This window comes from Heterocephalus glaber, unplaced genomic scaffold, assembly GCF_053883595.1.
Source record: "Heterocephalus glaber isolate CG9 unplaced genomic scaffold, H.glaber_assembly_v1.0 deba00000347, whole genome shotgun sequence".
NCBI classification, from domain to species: domain Eukaryota; kingdom Metazoa; phylum Chordata; class Mammalia; order Rodentia; family Bathyergidae; genus Heterocephalus; species Heterocephalus glaber.
The window spans coordinates 59,045,674-59,062,094 of record NW_028258143.1 but is presented as its reverse complement, the minus strand read 5'-3'; the positions used below and the strand labels follow the sequence as shown (position 1 = coordinate 59,062,094).

Below are 16,421 nucleotides of genomic sequence, written 5' to 3'. Positions count from 1 at the left end.
GATTTTGTGGGGTGGAAGACTCTCTAAACATCTGTTAAGTTCATTTGTTCAAGAGTTTGATTGAGTTCTATTATTTCATTAGTTATTTTTTGTCTAGTTGATCTATCTATTTGTGACAGTGGGGTGTTGAGGTCCCCCACTACAATTGTATTAGTGCATATATGACTTTTCATGTCTGTTAGTATTTGTTTTATATAATTGGGTGCACTAGTGTTTGGTGCATAGATATTTATGACTGTCATCTCTTCCTCTTGGATTGTTCCCTTTACAAGGATGTAGTGTCTTTCTTTGTTTCTCTTAATCAGTGTTGGTTTGAAATCTTGATCTGCAAAGAGGATAGCTATTCCTGCTTTTTTTTGGGTTCCCTTTGCATGGAGTATTGTTTTCCACCCTTTAACTTTCATTCTATGAGTTTCCTTTTGAATTAAGTGTGTTTCTTGTATGCAGCATGTTGTTGGATTTTGCTTCTTGACCCATTCTGCCAGTCTATTTCTTTTGATTGGTGAATTGAGATCATTAACCTTGATGGTTATAACTGAAACGTATTGACTTGTCATTGCCATGACTTTTTCTTTTTGTTGGGTTCTCCCCCTTTACATTTAATTTCTTATCATGCCAGATGTGTTCATTCTGCTTTGCTTCCTAGGGTTGTGATCCTCAATGTCTGTTCCTAGGCTATTGTGTAAAATTCTTTGGAGTGCTGGTTTGGTATTCACGAAGTTCCTAAGGTGCTCTTTGTCATGAAAGTATCTTATTTCTCCATCAATTTTGAAAGATAGTTTTTCAGGGTACATCAATCTGGGTTGGAGGCTGTTTTCTTTTAGGGCTTGGAATATGTCACTCCAAGCTCTTCTTGCCTTGAGGGTTTGTGTTGAGAAGTCTACTGTGATTCTGATGGGCTTTCCTTTGTATGTGATTTGTTTCTTTTCTCTAACTGCTTGTAGAACTTTGTTCTTCTGTTGTGTTTCTGGAATCTTAACAATTATATGCCTATGTGTAGATTTTTTTTGATCAAGGCTAGCTGGAGTCCTATATGCCTTACTTATCTGTATGTCAAGTTCTTTTCCCCTCTTTGGAAAGTTTTCTGCCATCACTTCTGTGAACAGTTTTTTTATGTCATCTGCACTCTCTCGTCTTTCTTCATTGACGCCAATCAGTCTTATGTTATTCTTCTTTACATCATCTAGCAGCTGCTGGATTGATTTCTTGCATTCCTTTACAATTTTAAAGCAATTTTTCTTTTCCTGGTCACTAATTGCAATCTTATCATCTATATGGGAAATTCTATCCTCACATTGGTTCATTCTGCTGCCTAGACTTTTGATGGAGTTTTTAATCTCTTGGAAATCTGTTTGTATCTGTTTTATGGATTCCATTTGTTTCCTATGTTGGGATTCCATCGTGTTCCTCAGATCCTCTATTTTTTAATCTGTGTCCTCTCTAGATTTATTAATCATGTCTTGCACCATGAGCAAAATCTTTGCTGTTATCTGAGTAATTATTTCTGATTTCATTTTTCCCAGATCCTCTTTTGTTGCCAGTTCAGAGAGTCCAGGTGGTTGAGTATCAGATTGTTCCATCTCATTTCCCTTTGGGGTTGATGTAGGTGATCTGGAAGTCTGTTTTTGAGGCTTGTTTATGTGTTTTCTCATTTCCATGGGGGGGGTGCTTCTGGTGTCCATGTGGCTCACCTTCTCTGCCCTAGGAGCTTGGGATGGCAGTGGGGGAGCTTCCTTCTGGGTGCTGGGACCGGCTGAGCTTCTCTGCCCTAGGAGCCTGGGATGGAGACGGGGAGCTTCCTTCTGGATGCTAGGACCAGCTGAGCTTCTCTGCCCTAGGAGCCTGGGATGGCAGTGGGGGAGCTTCCTTCCGGGTGCTGGGACCAGCTCAATTTGTTCTTAACTTGATGACCTCAGATTCCTCAACTGTTTCCTATTTCCTCTAACACTCTTATTTTAATTCCTAGTCTACATTCAGAAACATTTGGTGCTATTAAATGGTTTGTAGGGTCAGGATATTAGAACAGATTTTATGACTATGAAAATACACGTGTGGGTTTGGATCATTTTTCTGCAGTCTTACGTGACTAGTAGCCCTGAGGATCCAACCAAGCACCTCACTCATGCTAAGTGAGCACTTGACCATTTAGCTATACTCCTGGCCCTTGTATTTGGAGTTTTAAGTACATTGGCCAAATTTTTCATATTACATCTTCTACATGTTAAGTTTAAAGTGTTAAATCTGTCCTTCAAATTCGTCTCCAGAAATTTTTGAAGAATTTTTAAACTTGCAGATGCAGTACAAAAGAGTGACCACCAGATGGTGCCAATAGTCTACTGAAAGTAAGATTATTTCTTTTCATGCTCACATTATTTTGGTGGTGCTTAAACCATGTGGAAAGCAAAGAAATACCTAATAAAGGGATGAGTGTGTGTGTGTGTGTGTGTGTGTGTGTGTGTGTGTGTGTGTAACATACACATCTAGGGTGAAGCATCCTCATTTCATAGGCACGTAAGGCAGAGAAAGATAAGAGGGAAATACGAAGGGAAGGTAGGAGGTGGGGAAGGCGTGGGAGAGAGAGAGAGAGATGGAGAGAGAGAATAAATGAGAGGACATAGGAGAGACCTATCTGCAGAGGTAAAATTTATTATTAAAATATATCAGCATCATTCCATGTGTGATGAAATTGTATTCCATTTTAAGAGATATTAAGTATGAACATAAATGTTAAATGTTGGGTTTATATAAGATAAAGCTAGTATCCATTCATATAATGCCTTTTATTTTTGCAAAAAGAACATAATTTCAAATGTTTGGTTTTCCTATATTTCTGGTGAGTCAATTTGCCTTTGTCATCTGGCCTAGAAATCTGAGTTTTGCAAAATATAAGTATCATGGTGGAAGTATAATGAGCTACCAGTACGTGAATTGGGTAAGTAATGCATTACATAAGTCATTAACTGTGAGGCAGGAGATTAAATTATTTACAGTGTACTTATTTCCCTAGGCCTCTTAATTATAAGTCTATAAAACTTCTTCCACAGAATAATTTTAAAAAATTTTTTTTGGTACTGGGGATCAAACTCGGGTCTTTGCACTTGGGAGGCAGGCAGCCAAACCACTGAGCTAAATCCCCGGCCCATAGAATAATTTTATACAGTCTATTTATTGGTTAAAATCCATATGACTTCCTATGTTTTTTCATGAAAGTATAGACTTGAAAGGTCTTGACCAAAATTTACCAAATTGGACCTTTGAGGAAAAGGCCTCTGCTTCTCTTAGCATAAATTCCAGCTCCGAATGAGAGGGCTCCAGAATCGTCTCTTACTTGGGACAGTTCAGATCCAGTGCTGTTATAGTGTAAGGACATGGACAGAATTTACCATTCTTTGTTACTCAGAATTGATCACTGTTTAGTTTTCAAATATTTTATAAAACCCGACTCTGTCCTTCTTAACAAGGGTAGAATTGGTGTCAGAACAGAGCATCTCTTCTGCCCAGGTAAACTTAATTGAGATTTACATTGTAAGCTTTTTGAGACTGGCGTTATTTATGAATGAGAGCAGAATAATTTGGAAATAGTCCGAAGGCTCAAGTAATAACCTCCACTCCCCAAAATGCTTCAACTTTGAGAGAGAGCCCGGGCAGTTTTAGAAATCAGAAATCTCGAGCTGTGCCTGAGGTAGATCTGAGAAAGTCAGGATAAAATGACTCCACATTCTATAGATAAAAAGTGCAAAGCAGTAGCATTGATGACAGTGGTACAGAACTCCAAGGGATCAATATATAAAGGAACTTGAATGCATTTAAAAAATAAAAAAGAATTAAAAGAAGTGGCTGGTCCCTTTTCAGTTAAACACAAATAGTCTTATGCTTTGGGACTGCTTTGGACTATGAACTTATATGTATATCATATTTACCAAAAAATAAGGTTGTTTAACGTCCAGTATTAGATTTTAGATTTTGAAAACCAGACACTGATACCTTTCATTGTAAAAACTGAGTCTTAAGACAGTTAAGCCAAATGCTTGGCGGGTGAGTGATTTGAGTCATCAAAGGCGTTCCTAAAATCTTGCAGTCTTCATGGAATATAAATGTTACCTGTTTTCATCTAGAGAGAGTGGCTTTCAGTACCTAGCTCAATGGGAAGATCACATTAATGAGTGCAGTTTCCACAGGGGTTTGTTGAGTTGTGTTCTCCCCCTGACTGAGCAACTTTCTGCACACAAATGTTCTATTTGTGTAGTTTAACAGCACTGTACCAGGGAGGCTGTCTCAAGTTGGACAGCCCTGGGGGTGTTACAGCTGCCTGTGGTATTTGTCCTTGGCACTTGCACTTTTTTGTGTAACTGGTTCTTGGGCCAGTTGTGAAACATGTTCATTCTTCTCTTGATTACATGAAGGGTCATGTTGCCCACTCTAAGAGCTTGCATTCTGTCACCGTGGCCTTGCAAATCCAGAGACCTCGGGTCTGTGCATGTTGGAAGTTCACCTGTTTTTATATAGACATGATGTGAAATGTACAAGCAAATGTTGATCTTAACCCTGGGATGTTACAGACCCATTGGGATGGTGTTTGCTCCAGTAAACCATTAGGGTGCCATTTCAGCTACTAAAGAGATAATTCTCAAAATCATGTTGTACTGTCAAAATGATAAATGCAGTTACCTTCTTTGTATGGAAAATGAGTTTGCGATCATATTCTAGATGCACGTTATGCTATACTTTGTACAGTGACTAGGAAGACTCCTGCTCACAGAAGTACCCAGGACATTTGCCCATTGCAAGTCTAGGCCCTGAGGGCAACCAGGAAACATTCTTAGAAGATGGTAATTTTTCCAGGTCCAGGGTTTGGAGTCCAGTGTCCAGGTTTTGCTAAGGTTCTTCAATATGCCTCCTCATAAAAAGTGTTTATTTGGGGAATACACTCATAGGAAAGAGGCCAAGTAAATGACACACAGTATTTATGTTTCTTGAGACTATTCATTTCTAAAATAAGTTTTAAAATTAAACATCTTGAATATTACTGTTGATTTCTATAATTGATTTCGAAGAAAACTTACCTCAAGTAGTCTATAGGACACACCAATGAAATATGGACCTTTACCTCATAAGGTAAAGCTTTGTTTTTGTTTGTTTGTTTGTTTGTTTCTGACCATGTCTGAAGTGATGTTTAACATTCTAGATATTTTACTTCTGGGTACAATGAGTAATGGTAAGAAAAGTTAGTGTTTTATGCCTTACTCTGAAAATACATTCTTCCTTTAAAATTTCTTTTTGAAATTAAGATAGATTGATAAAAAATTTTATGCCAACTTTCTTGCACACTCGTGGGCATAAAGTAGATAATCAATGGCTAACTATTGCTATGATTTATTTATTCTTGAAAATTCAGTCATTGTGGATGGCTCCTTCTCTCCTCCAGTCCCCACATCCTAGTTTTGTCATCTTGCATTCTTGCCGTATTCGGTTCAGCCTAAATAGTACCTTTCCTCATATCTTTTGCTCATCCTGCTAAAGCAGTGCCACATTCTAAATCTCTTGCCCATGCAAGAGGGCCCCTGTGTGGGGTGCAGTTCTCAATCTAGAACTTGGTAAATGTAGGGAAGCCGTTCTGCAGGAACTCACTCTCTCACCTGCAACCCCTGCAGTTCAAGAAGCTCTGAAAAGTGGAAGATTTTAAAATGACTCGCACTGCTAGAAAACCTGACTGAGCTGATGTGAGTTTAATTACAGGGTTTACGCATCCCGTCTAGTAAGAATATGCACACGTTTTGCTACAGAAACATTACTGTGGCAGAGTTGTCGCCCCAGATCCTACTGGAAATGTTACACAGTTTGTGGTTTGTGCAGAGGTTTACCTTTCTAAGATTTGAAAACATTTGGATTCTGGAATGCATCAGGTATTAAAGGTCTTAAGGGAAGGAATCAGGACCTATAATCAAATTTTGGTTTCATTTAAACTTTTTTTATCAGGAAGCTTTACATGTGGTAACAATAAAACAGACTTTTAGGCACAAAATCATTTTTCTTCCATCTTTTTAAAATGTATGTTTTACTAGTACTTATTGTCTTTACAAAACATTAGTTTCAACATGTATAATTTATTTTGATCATATCCATCCCTCCCATGAACCTCCTTTACACTGCTCTCCCTCGTCTGCTTTATTTCCTTTCTTTTGTCTAATAATAGTCTCTTTTCTACTTTCATGTCATCTCTTAGATATCACATATTAGGGAGTAAGAACATGCAGTACTTGTCTTTCTGTATCTAGCTTATTTTTCTCAACATGATGATATCTAGCTCCAATAATTTTCTTGCACATAACACAATTTCATTCTTGATGAGTACATAATACTCCATATGTATGAAATATACATAGTAGATAGATAAATAGATAGATATATGCTTACATATTCTTTATTCATTCATCTGTTGATGGGCACCTAGGCTGGTTCTATATCTTGGCTATTGTGAATTATCCTACAATAATCATGGATGTGTAGTTTTCCCTACAGTATCCTGACTTTAATTCCGGGGGATATATGCTAAGGAGTGGTATAGTTGGATCAAACAATAGCTCTACTTTTTTTTTTTTTTGAGGAACCTCCACACTGCTTTTGTTAGGGTCTGTTCTCATGTACGTTCCTGCCAGCAATGTGGAAGTGTTCCTTTTTCCCAAATCCTACTCCTCATTTATTTGTTTGCTTTTACTCTTGATGATAACCATTCTGAATGAGGTGAGATGGAATTTCAATGTAGATTTGACTTGCATTTTCCTAGTCACTAAGGATGCTGAACATTCTTTTCCTATGCTTATTGTCCGTCTGCACTTCTTCCTTTGAGAAGTGTCTTTGATTCATTTGTCCATCTATTGATTGGGCTATTTGATTTTCTGGTGTTAAGTTTTTTGAGTTATTTGTATGTTCTAGATATCAATCCTCTGTTGGAAGAGTAGCTGGCAAAGATTTCTCCTCCTATTCTGTAGGCTGTCTCATCACTCTGTTATTTGTTTTCCATGCTGTGAAGAAAGGGTTTAATTTGATATACCAGTAGTCCCATTTGTTGATTCTCGCTGTTACTTCCCTGGAAGACTTTGCCAGTGCCCATGACTTCAAGTGTTTCTTCTATGTTTTCTTCTTGCAGTTTCAAAGTTTCAGGTCTTACATATAGGTCTTTGATTCATTTTGAGTTTATTTTTGTGCAAGGTGAGAAATATGAGTTTAGGTTCAGTCTTCTACATATGGATATCGTTTGTCCATCACAATTCGTTAAGGAGGCTGTCTTTTCTCCAACATGTATTTTTGACTCCTTCGTCAAGAATCAGATGGTTTTAGTTACATAGGTACAAAATCTTTCATAAACTAATTTCTAAGACAAGAAGTATGGTATGTATGTGTGTGTGTGTTAGAGAGAAACAGAAGAGGGAGAGAGAAAGAGGGAGAGGGAAGGAAAAAGGAAGTAAAAGAGAAAGGATACGGAGCAATTGTGAAATCAGTGATTCCCATTTTTTTTTAGCATACACTTGTGTTGCTTAGGGGCTTCAAAAAATGAATGAATTCAAGTGCCAAAAGTGATTGCAAAGAGACATGACATATGTGCATATGCGGGCATGAGCAGATACACACACATGTGCATATGTCCACATGTGTATGTCTATGCTGTCTCCAAGGAAAGAGTGTCTAGCAGCCTGTAAAGAGTCAGCTCTACATGGAGGGACATAGTAAGGACAGCCTCAGGGGTTTCATGTTTAACACTGCATTTTCTGCGGTGCTATGTAAAAGTATGTGATGGTCTATTACTAATTTTTCACACATCTTTTAGATTGTAGACACTTATAAATGTGTCACCTAAGGGACAGTATCACTAGGACTAAATTCAGTCATTTACAGAAGATCCTCAACGCAAGTGTTGCTTGCATTGGATCCTGATTTGCTTTCCTTTTACAGTCTCAGTAAGAACTTAAAACCCATTTTAAAAAATCTGAATAGAGCTTTAAATGTGTCATTTGTTAATGCCACCTATTGAGAATTTCTTTCCATTATTTTTGTGATGTTTGGTAAAGGTGTTGTGTCCTTTCGGCATGCACATGTCAAGGCTCTGTATTTTGAGGTTTCAAATCATTGTTGCTACTTGCTGGGATATAGCAGTCCTGGTGCTGTTTTAAGACTGTGTCAGCTGGGTCTGGCATTGTATATTCTAGTAAAAGTAAGAGAAAGGGTGGTAAAAGGTAAAGATTTAAATTTGGGGGTGGCTGGAAGAGGAGTGTATGAGTTTAATGAGCTAGAGTTTTTTAAAATAATGAGCAAAGATAATGGCATTAAAAAATCCCCTCTTGCATGTTTATTATTTTGTCATATAGAATAGATTGAAGAAGTTGTTTTTAAGTAAAATTGATAGTAGTTTGCATAACCCTGCACATTTTCACTATTTATTTTAATTTAGAGACAGGCACTTAGGAGTTAAAGGATATCTAACTTGTTCTTTGCTGGACATCTGTGTCAAATATATGGAAAAAATTGGTTATAATTGACATAGCCTGTAGTGATTTCATTTGTCAGCAGAAAAGTCCTAGGAATCTACAGCTCTTTTGGTTTTTGCAGCCTTTATGACAAGTCTCTATAATATAGAGTACTGATTTCTTCTCTGTATCCTGCTTATTGTTGAAAAGCCAGAGCTATTTTTAACATTTACACAGTTTCGATAGATGATTCTTCATTCTCCAAGGTTTGGTGCTAAATCTGTGCAGCCTTTCATAATTATATCCTTTTTGTGGTTTGCTTGAATTTGATCACAGTGGCTGATTTCATGCATTGATAATGAAGGCTTAGGTTGCCTGTTTCTTGGCATAAATCCACCTCAGACTTGTGCGTTGACAGTGCCTCTGGTTTTAGCATGCGTGGAGATATAGAATTGAATTCGCTCTGCTTTCTTTACAAATGACTCAGGGAGTGTTTGTCCTTCCCTAAAATGTTGCCAGCGTGTAAAGGATTTTCAATGAGCAGTGCAATAAGCCAGCAACTGGGAAGGTTTGGAGCGGCACTGATATAACGTGGTGCTGTCACACGGATAATCAGGGCTGGAGCCAAGTCCCGGTAGCACTGTGCATCCCCCTGGTCACAGCCTGGAAGTTTTGTTTATCCAACTTGGTTGCTCGTGGAGCTGGTGAAAGCCCTGCCAGGATGTGGAGTGGACTTCCTAGCAGAGGTGAGCATTTTTATTCTGAAACTTGGATGCTGGGGTCTGGGATGGCAGTAACAGACTCTTTTACACATTGTGCTGAATCCTGTGGAGTCATCAGTTGTGTTTCTCACATCCTCCTGGCACATCTGAATGGGGGAAACTGAAGAGCAAATATATGTCTTTAATTTTACTGGGAAGAAACTCCTTACATGGGAGTGCTAAGCATCCTTTTCTTTCTCTACTAGCTGTGTGCCGAGAACATCTTACCAGTAGGTGACTTCCCTTGCATTTTAAACATTTAGAACAAGTCAGTGATATTATGTGATTTGCTGTCATTACTGAAAGTAGGCAATTAGCAGTGTTATTATGTGCTTTGGGTATATAAAAAGGCTATAAACTAAATATACTTTGTACAGTCTTTGTCATGAAAAATATATAGGAGGAAACAAGTCATGTTTATGAGATAACTAAGAAAGTAAGAGAAATGGATTGCATACTGGAGTTGACACCTTGTTAGGCTTGACGTTCTTAATAATTAGAAGTTATGACCTGTCATGTGGTAGACAACCTACAGTAATTGGTTTGTTGTGATGGTGTGTGGAATGAGAGGGGGAAATTAACTACATTTCTTCATAAAGCATGTTTTAATTAGATGTGATATTTTAAATGTATCAGATTTTGTCATTTAAATGTAACTTCCCCCGGCACTCATCTGGGGAAATTATTAGATCATCATGCTTGAAAAGGTCTGATGTAGCATTTTAAATATAGGGTATTTGAGAGTCAACTAGATAAGGGTGGCTCAAAGTTAGCCTCCTAGTAGATGGAGTCCTATTACTGAGGCTGTGCTGAACTCCAATTCTATAAGATGAAGCTGTTTCTAAACATGAGAGGAATGTGAAGGTTATGATGTACTTAAATAACATTATGCTCATTAAGTGTTTAGTATGTGAGGTGTGCTGAGAAGTCTATTTTTATTTGCTAACATGCCACATGGGGTGTGTGTATATATGTCTGTGTGTGTGTGTTTCCTGCTAGATTTATTTGAGGCAGCTTTTTTTGTTATAGCTTTCTGCTTTAAAGTTATACATAAATGTGTATTTGTTTGACAGAAGACTCGAGAACCCCGTTTACTGCCAGTACACATAAAGCTTGACTAAGCCGACACATCAGGAGCAAACCATTTGTGTTCACCAATCTTTCTCAGCAAGTCCCAGGGCCACTATCTTGCTAGAAGCCACTGTGTGCTTTGAAAGCATGAAATTAGTTTTATACTGAGCACATGGTTTCTCATTTAGCAGCTCTTTTTATGGTAATGGTCAATACGTGGTTCACTGCCAGGATTTCGGTGTTTTGTCAAAGCTGATTGCTTCTGCTAAGGTGTCTCTATGAGATCAAAAAAGAAAAATGGGGAGACAAGTGGGGGTAGGAAGAGCCTAATTAGATCCTCAAGAAGAGACTCTGACTTTCAGCCTCGTCTACTCTGTGGGTGCATTGTCATTTCTCCGAAGTTCTTATATTGTGTGAGCCAGGACCGATAGATTTAAAGTTGCTCATGTCTACAACTAAGGACCTTCCCTAACATGTGACATCAAGATGACCATGGTCTGAAATGCCAAGTGTCCATTCATCCCTTTGCAATGCATTTGTAGAATACCCCTGCATTTATGCTGACCATGTTGTGCAATTAATCATCATCCTTACCTGCTCGTCTGGTCATGCATCCCAGAGCACTGTTGCCGAGAGTGGAAAGCTTTTGTGCATGTCATATGTGATATAAACTACCTGAACCATGTGGTACGTGTGTGCTCTGAGTGGGGAGAGGCAAGGAGACAAATTAAAGCAGTCTGAAGATACATTAAAAACTTGAAAAATATGTTCTTTCATGATAGCTTCATCTTGAATTTTTAATAATTTTTATTTGTTTACATGGAATGATAACAGATACAATGTATTTAGAAACATGGTAAGAATGCCTTGCTTGGCTTTGTCTTTCTGTCAGAAAGTGACCCTTGTTGGAAGTTGTGCTGGTCATAATGCGTTTTGAAATGGAAATGATCAAAATTACTGAGACACTTAGGGGAGCACTGATTATTGCGTTTAACCTCGGCATGGTATTGATGGATATGCAGGTGGAATGGGGTACACATTGGAAAGGTGCTGATACACTTCTTATTTCATGAGGTCTTGACAATGGAACCGAAAACACCTCTGAAATCTTAAATTTCATAATATTTTTTCTTGTTAATCCTTGCATCTTTGCCTAGTTTTAGTGGCTACACATGATTAAGGATTCCAGATAAAATGTTATTATTGAAATGCAGGGGTATAATGTGTGCCATTTTAATTAGAAAAACATTTTCTCTTTTTGGATGAAGCACAATTTTAAATGGCTAATTTTTCTCGTGTTCTTTTGGGAATGTCATGTTGCAAATCATTCTCAGCCTGACATGAGGACTTTGCTGTAGATTTCAGCTTACAAATAAAATATTTCATATTTACACTTCCCCCAACCTAAGAAACAAATTGGGTTTGTGGGTTGAGAAGGGAAGGTTACAGGGAATTTAAATTTTGTCTTTGAAATTCCTAATCATAGAATGTGTTTAGTAAGTGAAAACCATTAAAGTTTTAGAATGTCAGAATTCTTTTAGAACAGTGAAATTTGTCACATTACATAGAACATAGAAAATTCACCCAGGGAAGCAAGGGATAATTTGGCATATCTACCTGAAGTCTTAGTGCCAATTTGTCTTTTATAAGAAGTGGGAGTTAGGATGTCATGAAAATGTGTACCTCGTGAATTTCAGTGATTTACCTGCGTCTTTTCACTTTTCCATCAAGGGACAGGAATCTTGAGTTGTTTTTAAGCAGATTTTAAAAATGATTACTTATGAAGTGTAGCAGACATAGTAAACTTGTTTTAGTTGAGAAACATGATTGCAAAAATCTAAGTAATCTCCAAGTTCATCAAAGAACTCTCCTTTTTTCAATGGCATACTTTAGTACTTTGTTTAGAAACCGTGCAGTCTGTGGTTTGTTTTGAGGTATGTTACCAAGGTGAACGGTCTTTAGTGAGAGAGTGGGTTCTTCCCTTAAGCTTTATTTCTTCTCTTTTGGTCTTTTCATTGACTTCCTTTTTCTATACTGCATTAATGAACTAAGAAGACCTAGTATATGGTGGCCCAGATTTAGCAAAGAAAAATACATTGGACTTCCAGTTAAATTTTAATTTAAAACAGTGTTTTAGTATAATTGTGTTACATGCAACATTCGGGATGTGCTTATACTGACAGTTACTTCTTGTGCAGCTGGAATTCAGTTTTGACTTGGTGTTCTATTATGATCTGGCAACCCTACATCTACTTTTGAAATAAGCAGGTGAGTCTCCAATGATGATCTAGATTAGAGAAATGGCTGTGGAAGCCAAAATGCAGGCTTCATACTCCTGTCAAAGCAATACGTTTCCACAGTTAGGATTTAAGCTGAAAACTTCTGTCATGAGTAAGTTACCATTTGAGAAAATTAAAATGGTGTAAAAATAGGACTGCTGAAGTGCAAATCATAAGCCTCCTGTAATTACTAAGATAAAACAATGAAGGCAGCAAATGAGTATTATGCAATTAGTTTCCAATGGTTATCCCTTGCCAAATAGAACATTTTTAGGATTTTTCTTTCAGTGGGATTGAAATGTTTATAAATTAATTTTGTTTTGATGCAGTTAAGAGGAGTAAAGGGAGGGTGCCCCCCAATGCCTGCTCCTTTGTCCCTCCATCTGGCCTTATTATGGTCATTGGCTTTTGATTGGCATCCCATACGTTTTTCAGATAGAGACACTTACAAACTTGACTTAGAAGAAAAGCTGGGCAATCCTTTAATTACTCAATTCACCATAACTAAGAAAAATCAAGATTATATTTAAATGCCCACTGTGTGCTGGTATGATGACAAAATATAGGCAGGTGTTTTTTTTGTTGTTTTTTTTTTTCACACTGGGGATCAAACTCAGGACCTTGCACTTGCCAGACAGGCGTGGGCTCACTGAGCTACATCCCCGGCTCTGGGTAGGTTTTTATTGAATTCTTGCAACAGCTTCATAACATATTTAGGTAATGCTCATTGTACGCAGGCTAACCTATTTACTAAAACCCTATTTCTAGCCCTGGGCTTCCCCACTTTCAACCATGTGACAACATAGTAGAACATCCCATCCTGGATCGGAATGTCTCACACCTTGGGCAAGCTCTCTGCAGAAGAATAAAGGGCTTCTGTTCTGTCTCTTTATCTCACCTGGGCCTGTACTGCAAAATATTCATTGCTCATTAAGCCTCCTGCATTACCTTTCTTGTCTCTGCTTACTTCCTACTGCACTCCTTTTTTGTAAAAATCAACCATACGAGTGACTACATCAATGTATGCTTTGATTCTTAAAATGAGAAAGATTAATAGAAATTAGCCACATGTACTGGGACAGAATTTTGGATGAGGCTATCTTGCAATTGATTAGTGATTAATACAGAGCAGATATTTGGAGTAATTTCTTTAATCTCTTTGTTCCCAATCTAAAAGGCAAGCTCAGTTCCTTCCGTTTGAAACTACGAAACCTATTTTGAGCCCAAATTGATCAGTTCAACATGAGTGTAATTATCCCAGGTCTTGGACATGGATGACATCTGCAATCCAAATAAAGTACAGTTTAGTAAGCTATATCTCCTTTAAGTTAAATGCCCCCCTAGCCATAATCTATTCATTTCAAAATATCTTCTTTCTCTAAAAGACAAATCCTTATTTACTTCCTATTTTTTCATGTCTATGACCAGTATACCCCATTTTAATCTGACTATTTTGAATCCCAAAACACATTTTCTGCCTTCTTTCATCAATCAGTTTTCCATTTTTGCCTAGTCATAAGTGTTACTGTGTTATGCATTACTTCTTCTAATAGTTTTAAATGACATTGGTGTCCCTTTCTGGTATGTGAACTGTGCTCTGGGAAAAGATTCTGATTTCTCTCTACCTTAAATATTCTTCTACTGCAGTCTCCATGTTGTCTCCGATGTCCTCCTTCTAATTTTAGTCTTATCTGGCTGTCTAGTGTGTTTGTTATGGCAAAATACCAATGTGAATCCATAATCTAAATTCAGTTTGCTGAATGCCTTCCAACGTTTTTTTCTCTTCAAATTGGAAAGACACTCTGATGAGTACATTAAGTTGCTAGTTTGAATGACTCTATTTCTTAAAAGGTGAGTTCTGTGGTTTGAATGTACACCCAAAATTCATGCACTGAAATCTGAGTCTCCACTGAAGCAGTATAGGACATGTGTCCCAGTGACAATGTTTCATCATGAGACCTCCACCCCCATGAATTAATTAATGCACTGTAAAAGGGCTTGAGGCTGTAAGTTGAAGGTCTCCTGCTTTTTTGCCATGTGGTACCTTCTGTTGTGTTATGACACAGCAAGAGGGCCTGCCTCACAAGGTGCAGCCACTTGACCTTGGATCTCATATCCTCTAGTACTATAAAAAATAAACGTTTCTTCTTTGTAAATTACCCAGTCTTGGATATTCTGGTTTGGCAGCACATATTGGACTACAACAGTGAGATGGTGTAACAGGTATAGCTTTTGTTTTTCCAAATGGCAATTGAATGATGAGTAGATGGCTTTCCCAAATTGTCAGAAGTTAGGGGCTTTCTGTCTTCTCATTTCTTCCAAGCAGTCAGCAATGCCACTGAGCACTTACCCAAATGTCTTTTTGCTGATATTTTAAACTTGCTATGTGAATTTTACTTGCATATCTATGGTAATGCTAGTTTCAGTTATTTTTCTCTGAGCCACTCTCAATTAGTGTTGATTTTTTGGACTATGATGAAAAAAATAACTTTCTCCAGAACCCACTCTTTCTTCTTGGACGTATAGGCGGTATTTCTTTACTCAAGATATTTGGGGGGTTCTGGGAAAGAGCAGGAGTTAGTAGCTTCAGAAATGCAGTCACAGGGACTTTTCTGGCATTTGTAATGCTTTATATATTTCAAAATTAGTAATATATTCTTAATAAATTAGTTAACTCTTGTGTAAATGAAACCTTTGTGTGTTTTTGAGAGTGTGTGTGTATGTACAAATTAAGGTAAGAAGTGGATGTCTATTACAGTAATGAATCCTATAATAGGTTGTGACCCTACTTTGAGGTAAAGAAAAATGGGGATAACATGGAGTGATCTTTAACATATGTCTCTTGTTTCAGCTGTAACAGATTTAAACAATGTCAGAATCCTATCAGTAAATGTATCATTGTCTTTTTTTTCAGTCTGTACATCATTAAGTTTATTGGTACATTATAGGCATAGAATACAGTTACATTCATCATTGGGATCTTGTACCTTTACATGATGTATCTTGGTTCTTATTTTTTCCCCCATTTCCCTGCCCGCCCTTCACCCCCTCCACCCTTCCCTATTTATAGAGACTTTGTTTCCATTTTTTCCTTTTCTCATATTTTTTTCTTTTCCCTTCTTTCCTTTCCCCTACCCCTTCTACTTCCCCTATTCCTTTAGACCTTTTCTTCCTATTTCACATTATCGGTTATATCATTTGAACCTTATTTACACTTTTAGTATTTCACACCAGAAAAACTATTCTGTATTTACACGTGTGTCCTATTTATTTCACTTAAGAGTATGGCCTCAATGTGCATCCATTTAGCTATAAATGTCTCTAGTTTCTCGTTCTTTATGGCTGAGTAGTATGCCATTTTGTAGAAAAACCACATCTTCTTTACCCCAGTCTCCAGTTGATGGGCATTTGTGCTGTTTCCAAGTTTTAGCTATTACAAACTGTGCCGCTATAAACATGGGTCTGCATGTCTCACTGTGGTATGATTCTTTTAATTCTCATTTTCTTTTAAGAAATGGAATGAATGTAATAAATAGATGATGTATAATAGAACTTAGCAATATCAGCAGGGATAATTAACTTTCAGTCTAAGTCCTACTGTTTATGGGTGTAAACTTGCTGGATCCTTATAACAACCCTATAAGTGACTGCCAGGGAAACTGAAATACAGAGAGGTTAAATTAATTGTCCAGAGTCACCCACCTGGTTCAGCTGAGATTCAAACCTCTCATCAGGGGTCCAAATCCATGCTTCTAAACACTGCCCCAAGCTAGTCCTCTGTAAGACGTATAACAATGTCTTTGTTGATATTATGTTGTAAACAAAATAGAAAACTGTGGCCTGAGTGA

General features: G+C 37.6%; 1 protein-coding gene across 9 annotated transcripts in view; it reads left to right on the top strand.

The window, feature by feature from the left end:
- Znf385b (zinc finger protein 385B) overlaps nucleotides 1–16,421 on the top strand; it is a 423,340-nt gene that overhangs the window by 107,057 nt on the left and 299,862 nt on the right. The window contains exon 3 of one of the 9 annotated variants that reach the window (XM_021247146.2): nucleotides 9,066–9,208. The exons of 6 other annotated variants lie outside the window; for them this stretch is intronic. In XM_021247146.2, coding sequence (XP_021102805.2) covers nucleotides 9,066–9,208 — 143 coding nt within the window. 2 more of the 9 variants (XM_004868152.4, XM_087200997.1) reach the window with 2 other exon arrangements.